The sequence below is a fragment of the Panthera pardus genome, unplaced genomic scaffold, assembly GCF_024362965.1.
Source record: "Panthera pardus isolate Hobbes unplaced genomic scaffold, ASM2436296v1 HiC_scaffold_11, whole genome shotgun sequence".
Taxonomy (NCBI): domain Eukaryota; kingdom Metazoa; phylum Chordata; class Mammalia; order Carnivora; family Felidae; genus Panthera; species Panthera pardus.
The window spans coordinates 20,909,954-20,929,253 of NW_026526666.1; the positions used below are offsets into that span (position 1 = coordinate 20,909,954).

At 36.1% G+C, this 19,300-nt stretch overlaps 1 protein-coding gene across 1 annotated transcript in view; it reads right to left on the reverse strand.

The window, feature by feature from the left end:
- SLC30A7 (solute carrier family 30 member 7) overlaps positions 1 to 19,090 on the reverse strand; it is an 86,468-nt gene extending 67,378 nt beyond the window's left edge. Inside the window, exons 1-5 of the mRNA XM_019457638.2 lie at positions 18,837 to 19,090; positions 18,514 to 18,615; positions 5,168 to 5,281; positions 800 to 887; positions 13 to 139 (exon numbers count right to left, since the gene is read on the reverse strand). Coding sequence (XP_019313183.1) covers positions 13 to 139; positions 800 to 887; positions 5,168 to 5,281; positions 18,514 to 18,615; positions 18,837 to 18,916 — 511 coding nt within the window. The 5' untranslated portion in view covers positions 18,917 to 19,090. The remainder of the gene's footprint in view (positions 1 to 12; positions 140 to 799; positions 888 to 5,167; positions 5,282 to 18,513; positions 18,616 to 18,836) is intronic.
- Between the last annotated feature and the right edge of the window lie 210 nt (positions 19,091 to 19,300).

The window sequence follows — 19,300 nt, forward strand, 5'->3', positions numbered from 1 at the left end:
TAACCATCATACCAGAGCCATGAGAATGTCCATGACCTCCATGCTTGAAAACAAATATTCCTATTAGGTTTACCACAAACCCAAGAATTGAAACAAGAAGCAGTCTCTCATGGTGTACATCTGGAGGGGCTAATGCTCTCTGGAAAACACATAATACAAACAAACAGCATTGATATAATTTTTGAGTGATCAACTGGTAAAAACAAAAAGCAATCTTTAAAAATTTTTATTTTCAGAATTAAAAGTACTCTATAAATATATACCAAAACAGTTTCTAGAAAAAAAAATAGCACTCACATACTGCAGACAAGGTAGTAATTACTATTTTTAAATACACACCAATATTTAAAAGCATGACTATTTGGTCTAAAAACCATCCCTTTTTGGTATCATAAAATACTGCCATTCATTTCAGGTTCATTGATCTTTCAATTTTCTCTTTATATTTCTTTAATATGCCAAATATTACAAGTTCACTGACAAAATTCTCGGATTTGTTTAAGAACTCTTCCCAGCTGACCTCACTACCCAGACCGTGCCTTTACTTTTCACATTGTCTATAATTCATTCATAGCTTATAAAGCACTATCATTTAATGGTTTTCAATTTCAAGTAGTTTCACATATATTTAATTTTTCCACTATTTTGTAAGCTCCTCTTACATATTTTACCTAATCTAAGACTGTCCTCAATAATACTTAATAACAGTGTGAAGACAGCTTTATACATGTATCTTTAGTTCATAAACATTTTCATTGCAGAAATGTAATTTACTGACTCAAATCATTATCTACAATACCTCAACTCCTTCTGAGAAAATAAAAAAAGCAGTGAAGATCAAAAACAGGCCATTGACAAAGCCAGCCAGAACTTCCGCTCTAACATACCTAAAGAAGAGCAAAGTAAACAAATGAATTATTATTTCTTAAAAATCAAATCATACATTTATATACATTCAGAGATTCTAAACCATATTATATGGTTAAAAGCAGCCAGCAAAGTCCTAGTATTTATAGTATAGTATGCTTTATTCTATATATACTGTAGAAATGAGGAAATGACTTTAATTATTATGAATTATGTATAATAGCAAAATGCCATAAACCACATCCATCTCTACAAGCCAATCAAAAGACCTTCTTCGAGTAAGTACGTTTAGAAAGACCCTGCACAGAAACATAAATTTCAAGTTGCCCCTGGAGAAGGAAAAATTGACTGGACAAGGAGGCAAAGAAGGAAGGATCTAAGAAATAAAAAGTAGGAGCAAAGGACTTTTCTGAAAGAGGGGTTTAATAACTTATTTGCTTCTTTTCTAAAAACTCCTTATACTTTTTGTTTTATAACTTTCAGTTTTGAAATCTTTGGAAAATGGAACTTTGATCTGAAGGAAAACACAATCATCCTAGAGCCAACTTAAGATTTACATTCCTAATCACTCTTTTCTAAGATTAATACATTTAACAAAAACTTTTCAATCGCCTATTTTTAGAATCAATCCTGGCTTCACATAATTTTAATTAAACTATTTTTTAAATGCCTGCCTTTTTCTCTATGGACTTCTGAAGCTTTCTGCTTACTACCTGCATGAAGCATCAGGGAAAGATTCTATTTTTCTGTTAACGTATATGTGGCTTAGGTAAAGTCATTAGAAACTTCAACTTGGCAGTTTTACATGTCCTAACTTGATTCAAAGGGTGCTGAGAGCAGTTAATCACTATGGTCCTTAAATAATATAATAGGAACATCAAAAATTCTGCTTTTCCTAGCTTTGTCAACTTCTAGATTATACAAGCTTTACTGTAAAAAACATTTTTAAAGAGAACAAACTATTTAAAATGTACTCGTTTCAGGGGAACCTGGGTGGCTCAGTCAGTTGAGTGTCCGACTTTGGCTCAGGCCATGATCTCACAGTTTTGAGTTCGAGCCCCACATCAGGCTCTGTTTTGACAGCTCAGAGCCTAGAGCCTGCTTAGGATTGATTCTGTGTCTCCCTCTTCCTCTGCCCCTCCCCAGCTCATGCTCTGTCTCTCTCACAAAAATAATTAAACATTAAAAACATGTACTCATTGCAGTTATGTTGAAGTTTGCTCTTTCAGTACATTCCAACATAGCATGTATTTCTACATTCAGAAAGAATGCAGATTTCTACCTTCTAATACATATGAATGAATTAGATTTACATATTTGTCAAAGCATATGCCTTTTTATTTTTCAGGGGAAAACATTCATTAAATTCAGCCTGCTTCCATAGTAAACACTTAGGAATTTACCTAATCTATCAGCAGGGTTACTAACCTCAAAATAAAAAAAGCACTTTCTTTTAACCCACTCTTCTATTCCCAAAGCTAATGCTTGATTGAAAGCCTTTTGTCCTTGAGTTCCACTGGATTTCAAGATCAGAGGTAGAAATGTTTTTCAGGCATCTTTTTGTCTCTAGTGCCTAGCTTAGTATGTGCTTAATAAATTCTGATCCGCTGTTGGACTCAAGTGATTTAATCAGGCTTAATATATTTGCTAACCTTGCTTGTAGGAATCAAGTGAAAATTTTGTGAAAACCAGACATACTTGACTTTACAAATAACTGTTTACTTCAACAGAGTGAGTCTTGGAATTAAAACATATAATTCACGAACGTGCTATTGCCTAATTAAGTATGATGGCATCTGGATTCTTTAGCCAAGGCAAAAAAGGATACACGTACATATACATATGTGTGAAGGCATGTACATACGTATCTACCCATCAGACATATATTATTTTTATACTGGCATCGCTATTTCAAAAATAGTGTGACCAGATACAAAAACGACTTTTCTATAGAGAAATACTGAAAAGTCTTCTGCCTCTCAGATTCCTCCTCATCTTCTATTGTGGTCAGTCTGCTATTGCGATCATACTGAATCAGGGTTTTGGAGATTCATCCCTAGGCTTAGTCTATCCAGTGTCATTTTGATGTACTGGTACCTATATTTTACTGCTTACTACTATAGCAATTATTAATAGGTTCAAATGTTGCATCAGATTTTATTCCCTAATTTTTTCCTTCTCAAAAGAAAAAGGCAAACAAGAAAAAGAATAAGAGATAAAAAGATGGCAAGAATATTACTCCCTCATATAAATGAGTTGAAGTTGCACAGTTAAAACCGCTATGGTACTGAAGGTATCAAAGTTATACCTAAAAACCATCTTACAAACCATCTTACAGTGGAGACTATGCAACCTAAGTAGAAAACAACAGATATCCTAACGTGTAAGAACTGAGAACTTTTATAGTCACCTATTCTTTATCCCAAAAACTTGTTCACTAAGATACTCTAATCAGATTTTTGATATACGATATATATGAATTACTAATTTTCCAACACAAAATTAGAACTTTACATACAATTTTTCTTTAATGATTCAAAATACACTTAAGAATCTTTTGATTGCATAATGCCATGGAAAATGTTCTTTTCTGAACTGTTTGGATTTATTTATATATAGATCTCTCGCTCTAGTCTGTAAAAACAGTATAATTAGTGGTTTTGCCTCGTTTTTATAACCTTACAAATAATTATATCACTTCGGTTATACCCCAAATCAGCAAGTTTTGTCAGAATTTCATATATCTCTCTTTTGGCACTTGTCACAATGTACAGTCATTATGGTATTTTTACTGAACCATTTCCCCATGTGACCACAAGTTCCTCCAAGGCAGAAGACATATCTTATTCATCTTTGTAAGAGGCAAAGGATTAGACTCACAGTGGGCCCTCTGAAGAGAACAAGAGCATGTACAAGAAAGACAGTGTGTGCTTGCTTGTTCAAGAACAAAAGCAAAAGGTGGAAAGAAAGAGGAAAGCAGTGAGGGAACAAGAGTAAAAGAACAAGGGGAGTAAGAGGCAGTGCGCTAAGAGAGTGGATGTGAGCAGGCAGGAGAGAATGAGAGACGCTGCAAAGGAAAGAGAGCCTTCCAGGAGGAGGATCAGGGAGAGAAGGAAAGAGACTGGGAAAGGGAGAGAAGAAAGACTTAGGGCGGAAGAGGTTGAGAGAGAGGGAGAAGGGAATAAGGAAGACCTGAGAGATACAGCAGTCAAGGGTAGAGGGAGAGAACAAAGATGCGCGGGAGAAAGAGAGGAAGAAGAGGGTGGAAGGCTGAGGGATAGACAAAGACCATGAGCACAGGCACAAGGAACTGGAAAGTACAAGAGAGGAGGTTAGGGAGTTCCGGAGAGATGACAGTGAGCATGAGGATGGGGATGAGAGTGAAAGAGAAAAAAAGTAGGAAAGAGTGAAGAAAGGAGAGAATGTGAGAGAGCACTCACAAGGGAGCTAGACAAGTGTCAACAAGTAAGAGGCAAGGGGGGAGCAGGAAGGAAAGAGAAAGTGGATGGGGAGACAGAGAAAAAGGGTACTACCTCTGAGTACTGGTTACATGTAAATATAATTACACTGCAAAATACTCTATGAACTCAAAAAAGAAAACACCCAGGCAGATCACTCAAACATCAGAAACTCCATTGTTTCCCCCAATCAGAGATGGACAAAAGGCAAACCCTGCCTTGAAGGGTACGAGGCTTGGAAGTGAGACCAGATGTGCCAATACGGTCTCTTCAACATAAAAACACTCTCCAAATATTTGATTAGTTATCCAAATTCAGCAATAGTATGAAAAGAAGTATTTTTCATAAAAGCAGAACTGAAGAGGGTAATATAAAATCAGATTAGAAAATAATGATTTTAAATAAATTAATGGCAAAATATCTCTTTAAAAAAGAAACATGACCATTTTCATAAACTGAAATATTTTTTCTTTTTCTTAAAAAAATTAGGTTAAGAGTTGAGGAAGTCCCCTATCTAGCAAAAAATTTCACTTAAAATTTTCTGGTAAAACCAACATGTCCTATCTCTAAGCAAAAGAACTTCGATGCAAAAACAAAAAATATATATATACTGTAGATTGCAATTACATACTGTTCAAAAACAGGTTAAAACTAATCCACCAAGTTAGGGAAGTGCTTGTTACTCTTGGGGAGCGACATGGGAAGGAACGAGAAGGAGGCATGAGGGGGGATTCAAGAGTTCAAGTTATACAAATGTGTTCAATTTGTGAAAATTCATTGTGCTTAAGATTTATTTTCTGTATTTCTTATACTTTGATAAAAAAGTTTTTAAAAGGTCTTACCCATAAGAGAAAGCATCATTATCTCTCCATTTTGAAATAACAGATGCTGCCAATCCAGCCAAAATGGCAGTGCTATCGAAAAACATGTGAAAAGAGTCGGAAATCAAGCCTAAGCTGTAAAAGAACAGACATATTGGCATATTATAATAGTAACCAAATAGTAGGCATCCTTCTATACATTCTCTAAATATCCTTCTGCTCATCAGGAACTAATCTTCTAAACAGACAACCTTGAAATATGATATACAGACAGACATTGAGGATAAGTTTTAAACATCTCAGAAGGAAACTTCACACCCCCTGCCCAAGAAAAAAAAAAACAAGCTTCTACTGAAAGAGGGGTTTCTAGAAACAAAGCTAGCTGCTACTGGATGAGCAGCAGGAATCTGCCCACTCTCTGATCGCTGACAAAGGTCAGCGACCACTGAAAGAGAGAAAAAAAAAACCAGCCATCACTGTCAGGGGCAAGTCTGAAGCCAGCTTGGGCCCAAGATCTTACACTGATACAAAGCAAAGGTCTGCTGTTGTTGGAAGAGGAGCAAGACAATCATTCCTTCTCTTGATACAAGGCTGCGGAGAGAGGTGGGAGAAGGGGCAGGAACGTTAATAATAACCACTCTGGCACTCAGGTGACAACGGACTGCCTAAAATTACAGCTCCAGCAGGAGGACCAAATTCTCTCTCCCCACAACCAAAGCCTTGACTAGAGTACAAAACAATAGCAATCTACCACTGAGAGCTGAGCAAGAGCACAGAGACTCCCCTATGGAACAGGTGAGCGTGACTTGTTGAAAGCTGAGAGTAGAGCAAGAACACTGAGAAAACCCTCCAGGGCCCCAGACCCTACACTAAACACAAGGTGGTAGAAGCCACTAAAAAAATTTGAAGTTGGTAGCTTGTTGAAACTAACTAGCAATAACAAAAAACACAAAACCCAACTAGCCAACTATGGATCAGAGACTCAAAACCCCACACTAATGGCCTGACAAAACAACAGGGGTACACATTTCTGGGCATAGATACTATCAACCTTGGTCGCTGTTAATCTTTTAAACATAAGATCCAGCACTCAATAAATATTTATAAGACACATAATAAGATCAAGGGGCAAAAACCAACCAAACAAACAAACAAACAAACAAACAAAAACCACTGTCAAGAGCTAAAGCAGTCAAGAGAATCAGAACCAGAAAAGGCCTAGAGACTGGACTAGGATAAGGACTTTAAAACAAACATGATTACTATGTTAAAGGATGTTGTATAAAGCTGTTGAAGATTCATGAACAAACTGAGGACTTGCACGTAGATAAAACTATAAAAGAATCAAACGGAAATAACAAAAACATTTTTTAAAAATCACAATATTGAAGAGAAATAATAACATACATGGGCTTCTGAGCAAATGGGACACAGACAGAAAGAATCATGTCAAGAGAAATTATCTAAGTAAAACATAAAGAATTAAAGGAGTGGGGGAAAGAAAAAACACAGAACAGAGCATTCAAAACCTGTCACATCCATCAAAGAGACTCAAATACAAATATTTGGATTCTCAGTAACAGAGGAAAAAAATAGGGTAGAAGAAGTATTTAAAGAGAAAATGCTGGAGAGTTTTTGAAAACAAACCACATATTTAAGAAATTTAATAAACCCCAAGCAGGGGGAAAACCCTACATACCTCACAAACTGCTCAACACCAAAGAAAAAAGAGAAAATCTTGAAAACAGTAAAAGGAAAAACAAAGATAAGATTATTAGTATATTTTTCATCAGAAACTACTCAAGGCAGAATAATGGAGCAATGTCTTTGAAGTATGAAAAAAGATGCCAACCGAAAATTCTGTATCTAACAAAATATATTGAAAAATGAAGGCAAAATAAAGATTTTTCCAGACAACCAAAGCTGACAGAATTCACTGCCAGTAGATCTGAGTTAAAAGAATCAGAAGTTCTTCAAACAGAAGTAGGATAACAGATGGAAACAGATTTGCATAAAGAAATGAAGATCACTGAAAATGATAAATATGTGAGTAAATAAAAAAGATACTTTTTCAGGGTGCCTGGGTGGCTCAGTTGGTTAAGCATCCAACTCTTGATCTCATTTCAGGTCTTGATCTCAGGGTCCTGAGTTCAAATCCTGCACTGGGCTACACACTGGGCATGAAGCCTATTTTTTTTAAAAAAAGATAATTTTTCCACTTTTAGTATCTTTAAAAGATCATTGAGAACAGAAAAAAAAAAAAAAGAAAAAGAAAAAAAGAAAAGAAAAATAAACAAACCAAAAGCTGGTTCTGTGAAAATATCAACAAAATTCACAACCTGTAAGTAGACTAACCAAGAAAAAAGGTAAAAGATTCAAATTACTAAAATCAGGAATGAAAAAGAAAAATTACCACTGACTTTACAGAAATAAAAAGGATCATAAGAAAATACTATGACCAATTATAGGCCAGCAAATTAGATAACATAGAGGAAATAGACAAATTCCTAGAAACAGTCTTGCAAAATTAAAAAAAAAATTTCAAATATAACAAGCAGACAGATTGAATTATTAATTGTAAAACTTCCAACAAAGAAAAGCCCACACCCAGGCAGCTTCACTGGAAAATTCTACCAGACATTTAAAGAATAGATACCATCCCTTACAAACTCTCCCAAAACACAGATGATGAAGGAATGCTTCCCAATTCACCGTGTAAGAGCAATATTACCCTCACACCAAATGAGACAAAAGACATCACAAGAAATGGAACAGACTAATCTTTTGCAAATATAAACACAAAAATCTTCAACATACACTAGCAAGTGGAATCCAAGTATATATATTTGAAAAGTACATACCACAACCAAGTGAGATTTATACCAACAATGCAAGGTTGATTTAATATATGAAAACCAATCAATCTAACACATCATATCAACAGAATAAAAGACAAAAACCACATGGTCATCTCAACAGGTGTAATAAGAGTTTGACAAAACTTAACACTCCCCTTTATATTAAGAACACTCAACAAACTTGGAATAGAGAGAACTTTCTCAACTCTTAAATGGCATCTACCAAAAACCCAGAGCACCATTAAAGGCCAAGGACTGAATGCTTTCCCCTAAGATCGGATATAAGGATGTCTCATCTTGCTACTTCTATTTAACATTGCACTGGAGGATCTAACAAGGGCAGTTACGCAAGAAATTAAAAAAACAAATAAATAAAATAAAAAATAAAAAGTGAAGAAGTAAAACTACCACAATTTGCAGATGACGGGATTTTATATATACAAAATTTTAAGGACGCTACTAAAAACCTATTAAAATAGATGAATTTGGCAAGGTTGCAGGATACAAGATCAACATACAAAAATGAACTGTATTCTTAATAGTAGTGATGTAAAAAAATAAAAAAAGATTTCCATTTATAATAGCATCAAAAAATAAAATACTTGTGAATAAATTTTACAAAAAAAAGTGTTAAATTTATACTCTATAACTATAAAATATTGTTGAAAAAATTAAAGAGGGCCTAAATAAATGGAAAGATATCTGTGTTTATGGATCAGAAGACAACATTGTTAAGATGCCAATATTTCCCTAGTTGATCTACAGAGTCAACTCAAACCTATCAAAATCCCAGTTGACTTCTTTGAGGAAACTGACAAGCTGATCTTAAAATTTACATGGAAAGCAAGGGACCTAGAACAGCCAAAAAAATATTGAAAATGAAATCTAAAGTTGAAAGACTCATACTTCCCAATTTCAAAACTTTACTATAGAGTTACAGTAATCAAATAGTATGGTGCTGGCACAAAAATAAACAAATAGAGCAACGGAATACTATTTAGAATCTAGAAATAAACCCTCACATTTATGGTCAGCTGACTTTTGACAAGGATGTCAAGACATTCCAATAGTGGAAAGAATAGTGTTTTCAACAAATGTGTTGATACAACTGGATATCCACAGGCAAAAGATGACTTTTGACATTATAAAAATTACCCAAAATTAACCCAAAACAAAATTAACCCAAAAAATTAACCCAAAAAAGATCAAAGACCTAAACATAAAAGCTAAAATATTCACCACCTTGGATTAGGCAATAGTTTCATATATATAGAAGACATCAAAATCCCAAGCAATAAATGAGAGAACAGAAAATACAGACTGGATATCACTGGAATTTAAAACTTTTTTTTCTTCAAAGGACATTATTAAGAAAGTGAAAAGAAAATGCACAGGTGGGAGAAAATATTTACCAATTCTACATATGACAAGGGGCTTGTATCCAGAATATATGAAGAACTTCTTTTTTTTTTTTTCAGATTTTATTTATTTATTTTTTTTTAATTTTTTTTTTCAACGTTTTTTATTTTTATTTTTGGGACAGAGAGAGACAGAGCATGAACGGGGGAGGGGCAGAGAGAGAGGGAGACACAGAATCGGAAACAGGCTCCAGGCTCCCAGCCATCAGCCCAGAGCCTGACGCGGGGCTCGAACTCACGGACCGCGAGATCGTGACCTGGCTGAAGTCGGACGCTTAACCGACTGCGCCACCCAGGCGCCCCCAGATTTTATTTTTAAGTAATCTCTATACCCAACCTGGGGCTCAAACTCACAACCTGGAGATCAAGAGTCACATACTCCACCAACTGAGCCAGCCAGGCACCCCTATACGAAGAACTCTTAAAACTCTTCCAAAAGATAAGGCACTTGGGTAGCTCAGTCAGTTAAGCAACCAACTCTTGATTTCAGATCAGGTCATGATCTCGTGGTCTGTGAGATCTAGTCCCGCACTGTCAGCACGGAGCCTGCTTGGGATTCTTGCTCTCCCTTTCAAAAACAATAAACAAATGTTTTTAAAAAACTCTTCAAAGGGCACCTGGGTGGCTCGGTCGGTTAAACATCCGACTTCGGTTCAGGTCATGATCTCACGGTCTGTGAGTTCGAGCCCCACGTCGGGCTCTGTGCTGACAGCTCAGAGCCTGGAGCCTGTTTCAGATTCTGTGTCTCCCTCTCTCTCTGCCCCTCCCCTGTTCATGCTCTGTCTCTCTCTGTCTCAAAAATAAATAAACGTTAAAAAAAAAAAAATTAAAAAAAAAAACAAAACTCTTCAAGAAGATAAGTAATCCAATGTCTTAAATGAAACAAAGAATCTGAGTAAACATTTCTCCAAAGAAGACACACAAATGGCCAAAAAGCACATGAAAAGATACTCAACATCATTAACAACCTTTCAGGGAAATGCAGGTCAAACAATGAGAAACAGCTTCATAACCACACTATGACAGCTAAATCAAAAAGATCAATAACAAGTGTTGGTGAGGATGTAGAAAAATCAGAATTCTCCCACACTGCTGAATTTAATTTGACAATAAAAATAGATGAATACTAATTCACGTAGAATATGGATAACCTTTGAAAACATTATGCTGGGTGCAACAAACCAGTCACAAAGGATTATACACTATATGATTCCATTTACATGAAAAGGCCAGAGTAGGCAAATACAAAGAGACAGAAAGTAGATTAGCAGTTGCCTAGAATTAGGGCAAATCAGGGGATAAGGGAATTAGAGGGCAATGGCTAGAGGTGCAAGGCTTCCTTTCAGGGTAATAAATATCTTCTAAAACTGATTGTTCTGATGGTTTTACAACTCTGTGAACATACTAAGAGCCATTCATTCGTATACCTTAAATGGGTAAATTGTATGGTTTATAAATTATATTTTAATAAGGCTATTTTTAAAAAATGGTAACTATCTAAAGCAGGAATCAGCAAGCTATGGCCCAGACTACCATCTATTTTTGTAAATAAAGTTTTATTGGAAAACAGTTACACTCATCTGTTTATATACTGTGTATGGTTGCTTCTGTGCTTTTACAGTAGAATGGAGAAGTTGTGACAGAGACCTTATGGCCCTTAAAGCTTAAAATATTTGCCATCTGCTGCTCAGATAAAGTTTGCTAACCTCTGGTACAAAGCAAAAACAGGTACTGTATTATGGGGTTTAAAACACATAAAAAGTGAAATGTATGACAATAATGGCACATAGGACAGAAGGAAATGGAAGTGTAATATTGTAAGATAAACATATTATTAATTGTGGTTAAGTTAAAAATTCATATTACTCATGCTAGAGCAACCACTAAAAAAAGAGGCATAGAATTCTGCACCAACACAAAACACATGTCCTGCTACCACTGGAAAAGGAGCAAGAAACTTACTCTCACCCAAGACCATCCACATGTACAGAGCAGAGTTTTGCTTTCACAGAAGGGGCAAAAATGTTGGGGGGAGAAAAAAACCTACTCCCAGGGCCCAGGCTCACGGCGCCTGCCTAAGGGCCTGGGTTAAGTTAATGAACGCCCCTTTGCTCTCACCACGAACTTAGCACTGAGTAACAAGAAACAGCAGTCTGCAGCTTGGTGGGATCGGTGGGGGAGGGTAGCCATGCCCCATTTGAAGAGTTATCTCTGTACTGTGTTACAAAACCACCAATAAAGACATTGCTTCTGATTTTGTTTTCTCTTCTATGATAAGGAACTAATATGGTAAGTTACTTTTAAAATTTAGTTTCAGAAAATTCTCTCTCTATTCTGATAAAATGTAGTTGTGTTGTAGTAAAACCTGACAATGAGAATTTTTACCCATCGTGCCTTAACTTTATGGAATTTTATAACTAAATTTAAAAGTCAATTTCAGTAACTACATTAATTTACACTTTCAGTAGGCTTACTTTTTTCCTCTCTATACACGATTCCTCATGTTTTTATTTCTATAACTTAAGGATTCTATTATATATGTTACTTTTATCTTAAATGGCCATAAATTAGTTGTAGAAGAAGGCAGGATATTCATTCTAAATAAATATAAATGAAAATGATACACTGATGTACACATATATTTAGTAAAACCTGCTGTGAGTTGAATTGTGTCCTCTTCTAAATTCTTAAGTTGAAGTCCTACATCTCCAGTACCTCTGCTGTGAGCTAATTTGAAAACAGGGTCACTGCAAACATAATTTATTAAGATTAGTTAGTTTAGCAAGGTGGGCCCTAATCTAATATGACTATTGTCCTTATAACAAGAGGAAATCTGGAGACAGACATGCACACAGAGAGACTACTGAGTAAAAGATAAGGCACATATCAGATGAGGCTTCTACAAGCCAAGGAATGCCAAAGATTGCCAGCAAGGCAACTGAAGCTAGGAGAAAGCATGGAACAGATTCTTCTATGCAGATCTCAGAAGGAACTAACACTGCCAATACCTTGATCTTAGACTTTTAGTTTCCAGAACTATAAGACAATAACTTTCTACTGTGGTACTTTGTAACAGCAGCCCTAGCAAATTAATACACACTAGCACTATCTTCTTTACAACAAATTTATTTTAAACATATTTAGTGGACACCAAACACTGCCTACATGGGAGGGAAATGGTAAACCTCTTCTGTACACCACAGCAATTAAGTTCCCTTTTCAAGAGGTTTAGATATAGCTTGGCAATTTTAATACTCATCAAAATGAGATTTTCAATTTATTTAAATTTTAAGTAAATTTAATTTTCATTAAAGATTTTTTTTTCAGAGTGCATGCATGCACATGCACGCACAAGTGGGGAAGGGGCAGAAGGAGTGGGAGAGAGAAGCTTAAACCAGACTCTATGCTCGGCGCGGGGTCCCACGCAGGGTTTGTTCTCATAACCATGAGATCATGACCTGAGCCAAAATCAAGAGTCAGACGCCTGACTGAGCCACTCCGGTGCCCCCCAAATGTTATTTCACTTTTAGTATAGTATAAAATATGATTCTACCTGAAAAACTACTCCCTCTTCTAAAGTGGAATCATGTTCTCTTAAAGCATTGCAACGTTTTTTTAAACCTGGTATCACGATTTGAAAAGTACTCAGCTGCAACTATATAGACAAACTCAAATGAAAAAGAGTCTACTTCTAGTTCTCTGTTCTATCATACATCAAAACACTACCCATGAGGAATGTCAATTTTATTGTTCATCTTCAATATTAGCAAATGTTTCTTATTATGAATTGTCATTTAAAACGCATGGCATAAATTTCCTTGTAAATAAAGACAGCATAAGAATATTTCAGGTTATATGATTTACATACCAAATGTAACCTAATAAAGAACAATTAGTTGTTAAAAGCAGCATACCTGTTTTAGGCTCCCATCTTTAAATACTGTCAGTTTCTCTAAAATTAATTTTTAAACTTTTTTTAAGTGACTACTTTCTAAAGATATTTTAATAAGGAAAACTTCTTAGAACATAAAAGAGAAACCTGATCACTGAAACAAAATATAATAAATGTGAATAAAACATTTAGCAAAAGAAATTCTCAAAAAAGATTTTATTTAAGGTCATTGGGGCAAAAACAAACAAAAGGGAGAAAGAGAGTCCATAAATTGAGACTTCAGAGACATATCAACCAAATATGCTTGGATAGGAGTTTGGATCCAAGTATGATTTTGTTTGGATTAGATCTTATTTGGATTCTGACTTATAAAACTAACTGTAGAAAGAATTTCTGAGACAATAAGGATCATCTGAACCCTAACTGGACATTTGATATTAATAAATTCCTAATTTTTAAAGATGAGAATGGCACTGGGTAGTATTACGGGGTGGGGGGGCCTTTTTTTTTTTAGAGACTCATACTGAAGTAGTTAGGAAGGAAATTATATTTGGTATCTGTGTTAAAATAATCCAGTGGTGAGACAGATAACACAGAGGAAATGAAATAGACTACATGTTGATAAATGATGGGAACATGAGGTCCATTAAACTCTCTTTTCCTTATGCTTAAAATTTTCCATAATAAAAAATTTTAAAAAGATCTGGTAACTAAGCTAATAGTATATCTATAGTGTGTTGTTAAAGATTAATTCAAAACTGAAGACAGGGAATAATCACGATAACTTTCCATGAGATGGAAAGTAGAAAAACTTAACTACCAATTTATTAGGAAGAAATTAGAATCCTGACATTTGCATAAGTTGTTAAACTAATGACAGTTATGGTAAAAAACCCACAACTCTATTACATTCCATTATATAATCCCTTACTTAAAAATATTCTTAGCAAAGGGGCGCCTGGGTAGCTTAGTCAGTTAAGCATCCGACTCTGGCTTGGTCATGATCTCACAGCTCGTGAGTTTGAGCCCCATACAAGGCTCTGTGCTGACAGCTCAGAGCCTGGAGCCTGCTTTGGATTCTGTTTCCTCTCTCTGCCCCTCCCCTGCTCATATTCTGTCTCTATTTCAAAAATAAATAATAAACATCAAAAAAAAATTTTTTTTAATTTCAGCAAAGTGGAATACTTGCCTGCATTTTTAAGGTGAATAACAAAACTACAGGAAAGCAGAAGTCATCACCATAAAGTGGTAAACTGTCTTTTAAGAACGGAAAAGTTGATGAAAGACAAAGATAAATATCTTTTAATTTTATAGAAAAATGTGATTAATAGAAGCATTTTCTTTACCGAGTTACTTTACAAATATATGACATATTATACAGAAGTAGGAACAAATCAATGTCCAGTATGGCCTCACACATTTCCTGAACAAATATTTACTTTGGTAATACAAAGACGTTTACCTTTAGAGTTATATGAGTTCCCTCTATGTCTAAGGGGAAAATTGTTGCAACAGCTTTGGTAAAAAATATTACTGAAGTTTTCTAACAAACAGTTAAGTACAGTTAAAAGAGCATAAGAACAAAGGAAACTATAGTGGAATACTAGGAAAAAAATCACAGTGTAGTGGAAAAAAAAAATCCCTGGACGACAGGTGCTTCTAGGCTTTACTGCTACTCTGGGGTAAAAAAAAAACAAAACAAAACCTGGGCCTCAGTTTTCTATCTATAGAAGTCAGACTAGTTTATCTCTTTCTAGTCTCACTTCCTGAGCCTACAGTATGCATATATTTCCTTTCTTTTTTTGGTAAAGAATCCTTAACTTTCAGCAGAATACCTGTTTGACTGGAACAAAGATGACATTTGCAAGTAGGCACAACCAATAAGATAAAGGCTTAGCACTGAACTATAAGTGTTCTATGTGTGTCCAGATAAATCTCCTTAAAAGACACTATATACACTTTTTACCTCTTTTTCTCTCTGTTTTGGACAATCTGCTGCTAGGGATAGTTGGAACGACAGCCATCGTGAAAATAAAAGTTTTGTGATATGTAAGAAATCATTATTTGGGGATTTTTCTGTAACTTGAAAAAGCACTTAATCCTAGATGGTACAAAACCACATACTTATACTATATTAACTCAAGATGAAGTAGTTACTCAACAATAATACCAAAAGAAAATAAAATGATAGAAAGAAAAGAATCTTAAAAGGAAAGATCACATATGGTATCCCCATCATTTTCTTAACTTCAAAGAGTAAGAGAAAAGAGGAGTTGTAAGGTTTTCCTCCTCTCTAATAGGGCAGTTAGTACACTTAGTGTCGGTAGATTAATTCCATACATTCATTATTCCTTCATTCCTTCATTCAGCAAATATACATTAGCCATACTATGTGCCATGTACTAAGGTGCCTGAATAAGATAGAAAAGATCTCTACATTAAGGGAGCTTACATTATAGCAGAAAAGTAAAAGGCAGTGGATATTTAAAGGTGGAAAAATACACAAAGAACTTAGCTATTCTTCCACCGATGACACATTCTCACCATCAAAAATATGAACCAAGTCCTTCCTTTAAATAATGAAGGCTCTAAACAAGAAGCAGAACTATTTATTTTTTGCAACTGGATCAACAACTGTTTCTATTAACCTTTATTTGTGAAGACAGCATGTTTTATTCACCTTTTAATTCTATAATGGAAAAAATTCTTGACATTTCATGTTCATAACATCTTGAAACTTAATTTTTATAGAATGAAAATGAATACAGAAATGACTATGACAAACAAAATAAATTTTGGTGAGACATTTATTCAAGGAACTTAAAATCTAATTGAAACTTCAGGAACAAAGATAATCCAATTATATAAGGAAATTGTTGACCAGTCAACAAAAGGGACTGAAACTGCGATATCTAAATAAGACGCAGAAATCCAGATTACGAAAAGGCCCAAGCAATTTTTAAACCTGTCAAGGCTTCAATAGCAATGTATTTGTACTTCCAACCCACTGATAAAAATTAATATCGGTAAGTGGTGTGGACATGGATGTTAGTATAATGATGAATACCTACTAAATGATTTAGGTAAGACAGACACTAGCTCAGAGCTAGATTTCAAATGTGGAAGATATAATAACACAAAGAGAGTAAATTGTAGGAAAAGAGATCCTAAGGTTAGAAAAACAAGCCACCAAAGGGCAGAAGAAAAAGTCATGTACCACTGATGTTTTCCTTCGGTACTGGTGACTAATAGCAAACGGCTTGGAAAACAATGGTTTTAGTACAGTGATTGAACAATGCAGGCTTGTTCACTTATATGCAGTTATTTTTCAATTTGGTACAGTACCAGAAATGTATTTTCTCTTCCTTATGATTTTCTTAATAACATTTTCTTTTCTCTAGCTCACTTTATTGTAAGAATACAGTAACATAATACACATAATATATAAAGTACATGTTAATCAACTTTATGTTATCGCTAAGGATTATGGTGGACAGCAGGCTATTTGAAGTTAAGTTTTTGGGGAGTCAAAAGTTATACACAGATTTTTGACTGTACAGGGTTCATTTCCCTAATCCCCATGTTGTTCAAGGGTCAACTGTAATTTCTTCAATAGATCTCTACAGATCAAAAAATTTACTTTATACCTAACTTTCCACGAAAGAAGTGATGTGGGCACTTCAAATATAATTCCCCTGAACAAGACATTTCACATAGTAATTTATGCCATAAAAGGCCACAGTGAAAGATAATGTATTGTAATGTAAAGTGTACACATATAAACCAAGTTATAGCCTGAATACAATCAGTACACATGCCACAATATGGCATAATTTAAGAAGAGCAAAATATATTATAAACACTGTATATTTATAATAAAGCATGATTATTATACTATAACATAGTGTTTTTAACATGCATAATACATTGAAGAATATTAATATTACAAGATACATATATCTGCTTCTCAGAGGGTTCAAAATGGTTGTTACATACACTAAGATTTTACTATGTCTCAATATTCCTTTTAAAGTAGTGACTAAATCAATAACCTTCATAATGTGCTGAGTATTTTTTATAAAATTGAGTTGACATCTGAACTGAAAAGAAGTCCACTTTTTAATATAAAAATGTAAATGTCACAAAAAATGGTGATCTTATTTAACGTCATTGCTCAATCTTGATAGAGATAAAGATCAAGGACAGCAATTCTCTCTAAAAATGGACTACAGAGGAAAGAGACTAACTCTAAGTAACAGAAAATAAAGCATAAATAGCATAGGTTCTTAATCTAGGGTTCAAAATCTATTTCAAGGAACTCCATATCACTCCTGAAGTTTTACATAAAATTTTGAGGGTTGGCTTTTATCAGATTCTCAAATGAGTATGAGATTTAAAGAGGAATCTGCACACTTAGAAATGTAACGATCTTATTGTTAGCTGCACAATTTTACAAGACCTTAAGTTATTCAACAGTAAATACCTGGAAATAATAATATTTCAATTCCAGAGTTCCTGGATTTACCTCTTCCCAAAGCAGGTTCAAAAACAAAAAAGCCCAAAGATGGCACAAAAACCCATCAATTCAGGGGCTGTAAGTTTTTAGAAAACTGTACCGGATTTTCTACTGCAATCAAGACCAGAGGGAAATCATGAGACAGTTGCAGCATAAAATTAAAGAGAAGAGAAGAGAATGACACATATTTCTTTGGATAGCTTCTTTATAAAGCTCTTAATAATAAATTAGGTTGAACATCTAAGATATTGCCTCTCAGATCTTAAGGGTGAAATCCAGATGCCACTCCCCCAGAAAGAAGCAAGGAACACTCCCACCCAAAAGACGCAGGAAACAGGTTTCTTCTAATTCCAAGAAAGTGGGCAAAGCTAAGGTTTGTAGTTAGGGATGACTCTTTCCATCGGCCAAAATGAAGAAGAGACTGGTCACTCTTACTTGACGGGGCGGGGGGGCGGGAGGGGGATGGGGGCGGGGACCCAAATCTTAATAACTGCTGCACGTGATGGGCCCCGGATCTTAAACATAGCCTTGCCAGATTGCTGTGGATATGAGAAAGCAACTCAGCAGCAGAGCTGAACAGCAAAGACCTGAACCTCCTGGTGAGGAGCTACGTGGCATTAAGCAAACACTGCTTCGTTTCCCCCACCCCCTGCTTCCGCCCAAACCCTTTTCCCTTTGGTTACCAGTTGCTCCAGATGCCGTAGAGTAGTTCAACAAAAGCGAAAGAAAGGTTCAGGCACAGGAAGAAAAACAGGTTCCGGGACGTCTTGTCCGACAGGATAGACCTGGGAGTGATAAAAGTGGAGAACAGGCGGGAGAGTCAAAGGGGTGCCAGGACCCGGAGGCTGGGTCCCGGTTTAAAGACCCTCCCAGCCCAAACGCTCCTTTCCTCACAGCGAAGGAAGGTGTCCCTGATGCTCCCTCCCTGGATCTCGGGCCATCCTTAGGTCTGGGCCTTCTCCCCTACGTCCGGATACCCCTTTCCCGCAAAAACAGCACCCCGCACCTAAACCAGCCCGAAATCTTGCCGAACAGATTGAACTTGGGTGGTTTGTATTCATCGTCCTTGATGGACAGGGGTAACATCTTCTCTGCCCGGCGAAGGGCCGGGTCTACTCCCCTCTAGTAGTGGCTCCGTGGGTGATGGTAGTGACAGCGGCGACGCCTCAGGTGGGATTCCCCAGCGTTTGTCCCGGGCCGCGTGCCGCTTCGAGACACAGACAGACACAGACACACACCCGGGAACTCGCCGACTTCCGGCCCGGGCCGCGCAACGAGTCCTGGGACACGAAGTGGGGAGGCGGGGCTGGGGGGCGGGACCTGCGTGGTGAGGGGCGGAGCTTACGGCGGGGGCTCTGTAGGGGCGGAAAAAGGTGGCAACTAGTAGGTAGTTAAGGCGCTGGCCTGGGATGGAACGAAAAAATCCTGAGGTGGCGACCCGCAGACTGGGATGGCTGGTTGGTTGAGAGC